The 2,789-nt window shown below is 46.6% G+C and overlaps 1 protein-coding gene across 1 annotated transcript; it reads right to left on the bottom strand.

The window, feature by feature from the left end:
- Nucleotides 1-876: 876 nt before the first annotated feature.
- On the bottom strand, nucleotides 877-1,798 carry LOC129827268 (uncharacterized). The gene is made up of 2 exons (XM_055888004.1): nucleotides 1,789-1,798; nucleotides 877-1,529 (listed from the first exon to the last, which is right to left on the bottom strand). The coding sequence occupies exons 1-2, from the start codon at nucleotides 1,796-1,798 to the stop codon at nucleotides 877-879; spliced, it is 663 nt and encodes a 220-aa protein (XP_055743979.1).
- Between the last annotated feature and the right edge of the window lie 991 nt (nucleotides 1,799-2,789).

The following is a 2,789-nucleotide window of genomic DNA, read 5'->3' as shown; positions in this document are numbered from 1 at the left end:
CAAGGGACTTGATCTCCTCTGGCCTCTGAATTCCTTTCTGTAATCAAGTCAATTAAGTAAATGAATTAGCATGCTGAAATAACTTAACACCTCTGGGGCTCTTGAGGTAGGTTATTTTAAGCTAACTCCAAGTATGTGTGGTTATACATTGTCTGAACAGAATGTACCCTTCGCTAAGCCCTACCTTGGTGACTGTTGCAACCTTGGATAACATTTCCCCAGGAAGCCAATTCCCCTTTCAACCACAGGCAAAATCACAGTAGTACTCCTGGTGCACAGTTCAATTATTTAGCCATTTAAGCATTTATTTTTTTAAAGAAAACTCTCAGTTTTTGCAATAGCCTTCACTGGCTTTCATGCAATTTAAACGTGAGCTTTTCTGAGGCGTCTGACTCGATGACAGTTGCTATCCACTGGAGCCCTGCGATTGGTTGCCCAAAATTCTGTGGCGGGGCTTAGCAAAGGGTCAAATTGAGTCACTAATAAAAAAGGACTAAAGAGAAAGCTTAACACAAAATGAAATGATGGCTGAAAAAATCAACATACCAACAGATGAAATCAAATTCTATCAATTAGCTGGTTGATAAGTTGAATCAGGTTAGTTACAACTGAGGTTGGTTTGAAAACCTACTGGAGGTTAGCTTTCCAGGAACAGGGTTGGAGAGACCTGCTCTTGTCTATAAAGTCTAGACAAACACGTTATTGGTGTGATTTCAAGTGTACTGGAATGAATAATCTGAAGGAATGTGCTTGAAACTAGGCAACAATGACTCTTGTTGTTTGTATTTCAAAGTGATGAGTGGAAATGTGCTGTGGTTGGGGGGTTTCTGGAGGGCTGGGTGTTGGGATTGGAGGTTTCTGGAGGGCTGGGTGCTGTTATTGGAGGTTTCTGGAGGGCTGGGTGCTGGGTGCTGTGATTGGGGGGTTTCTGGAGCGCTGGGTGTTGGGATTGGAGGTTTCTGGAGGGCTGGGTACTGTGATTGGGGGTTTCTGGAGGGCTGGGTGCTGGGTGCTGGATTGGAGGTTTCTGGAGGGCTGGGTGTTGGGATTGGAGGTTTCTGGAGGGCTGGATGCTGTGATTGGAGGTTTCTGGAGGGCTGGGGGCTGGGTGTTGGGATTGGAGGTTTCTGGAGGGCTGGGTGCTGTGATTGGGGGTTTCTGGAGGGCTGGGTGCTGTGATTGGTGGGTTTCTGGAGGGCTGGGTGCTGTGATTGGGGGGTTTCTGGAGGGCTGGGTGCTGTGATTGGGGGGTTTCTGGAGGGCTGGGTGCTGGGTGCTGTGATTGGAGGTTTCTGGAGGGCTGGGTGTTGGGATTGGAGGTTTCTGGAGGGCTGGGTGTTGGGATTGGAGGTTTCTGGATGGCTGGGTGCTGTGATTGGGGGGTTTCTGGAGGGCTGGGTGCTGTGATTGGGGGGTTTCTGGAGGGCTGGGTGCTGTGATTGGGGGGTTTCTGGAGGGCTGGGTGCTGTGATTGGGGGGTTTCTGGAGGGCTGGGTGCTGTGATTGGGGGGTTTCTGGAGGGCTGGGTGCTGTGATTGGGGGAAAGAAGTGCTAGAACTATTGTTTATTCTGAGCTTGGCAGTACGGACCAGGATGCTGCACCAGGATGCTGCACCAGGATGCTGCACCAGGATGCTGCACCAGGATGCTGCACCAGGATGCTGCACCAGGATCCTGTGGTATAGTGTGACTATATCACATGTAAGGGGAGTTCATGGGCACTACTGTTCCATAAACATGTTACACTATAGTTTATTCCTAAAGATTTTAGAATCCACATGCTCATACCAACAACCATTCTGAATACTGTACATGCATTACCATCATACACATGTATTGATGCAGAGTGCACAATTTAGTCAGGCATTATATGGGATGGACCAGAGGTAGGCATCCTACTGAGAGCAGGGAGAATGCCCTGGAGTCACCTGGGGAGGGAGTGAGGAGAGAGAAGCACCATTCTCTGTACAGCCTGATGCATAAAGAGCTGTCAAACACTGAGGGTGAGAGCGGCAGGGATCTCTGAGCAATTCCTGCAGTGATTCTTCCCACCAGGGACCACAGATTGTTGCAGTTCAGTGGACTTCAAGGGGAGTGCCCACCACTGATATCTGTTTAGTGAGTTTGGCAATTGCACTCAATGGTGACAGAGTTCCAGTTCGGTTTTTATTCTCACCTCAAATACTCTTTATGCTTTCTCTCTCAGCTAGGGCCAGTCCTTCTATAAAATAATAGCATTTACATATAAAATGAAGAGGCATTCTGAGACCTCATCTTGCAGCCACACCAGAGTATTCATTTCATGCCTTGCACTGAAGAACAGAATCAACGGTTTGGCTGCCTACCAAGGACACATGGGTCATACAATATTTTTACTGCTAATGGTTGCATTGTCACAGTAGGTAGGTCTGCTTAATTGGTTTCTTTCAGTCAGTCTGTCACAGGGATCTTTCTCCTCAGAGGGCCTAAGAGCTGCATTGTGTATGGTTTCAAATTGTCCTTGTAAACTGTTAATACACTTCTGAATGCAGGAGAGTATGTGGAGTCTGTGTCGAGAATACATGCTATATTGACAAAGCTGTTGTGCTACTCTCTGTTATCATCTATGCATAGTCACTTTAATAACTCTACCTACATGTACATATTACCTCAATTACCTCAACTAACCGGTGCCCCCGCACATTGACTCTGTACCATTACCCCCTGTATATAGCCTCACTATTTTATTTTACTGCTGCTCTTTAATTATTTGTTACTTTTATTTTTATTTTTTATTTTTTTAAACTGCC

This window comes from Salvelinus fontinalis, chromosome 29 (assembly GCF_029448725.1).
Source record: "Salvelinus fontinalis isolate EN_2023a chromosome 29, ASM2944872v1, whole genome shotgun sequence".
Classification (NCBI taxonomy): Eukaryota; Metazoa; Chordata; class Actinopteri; order Salmoniformes; family Salmonidae; genus Salvelinus; species Salvelinus fontinalis.
This window is presented reverse-complemented; position numbering and strand designations above follow the sequence as displayed.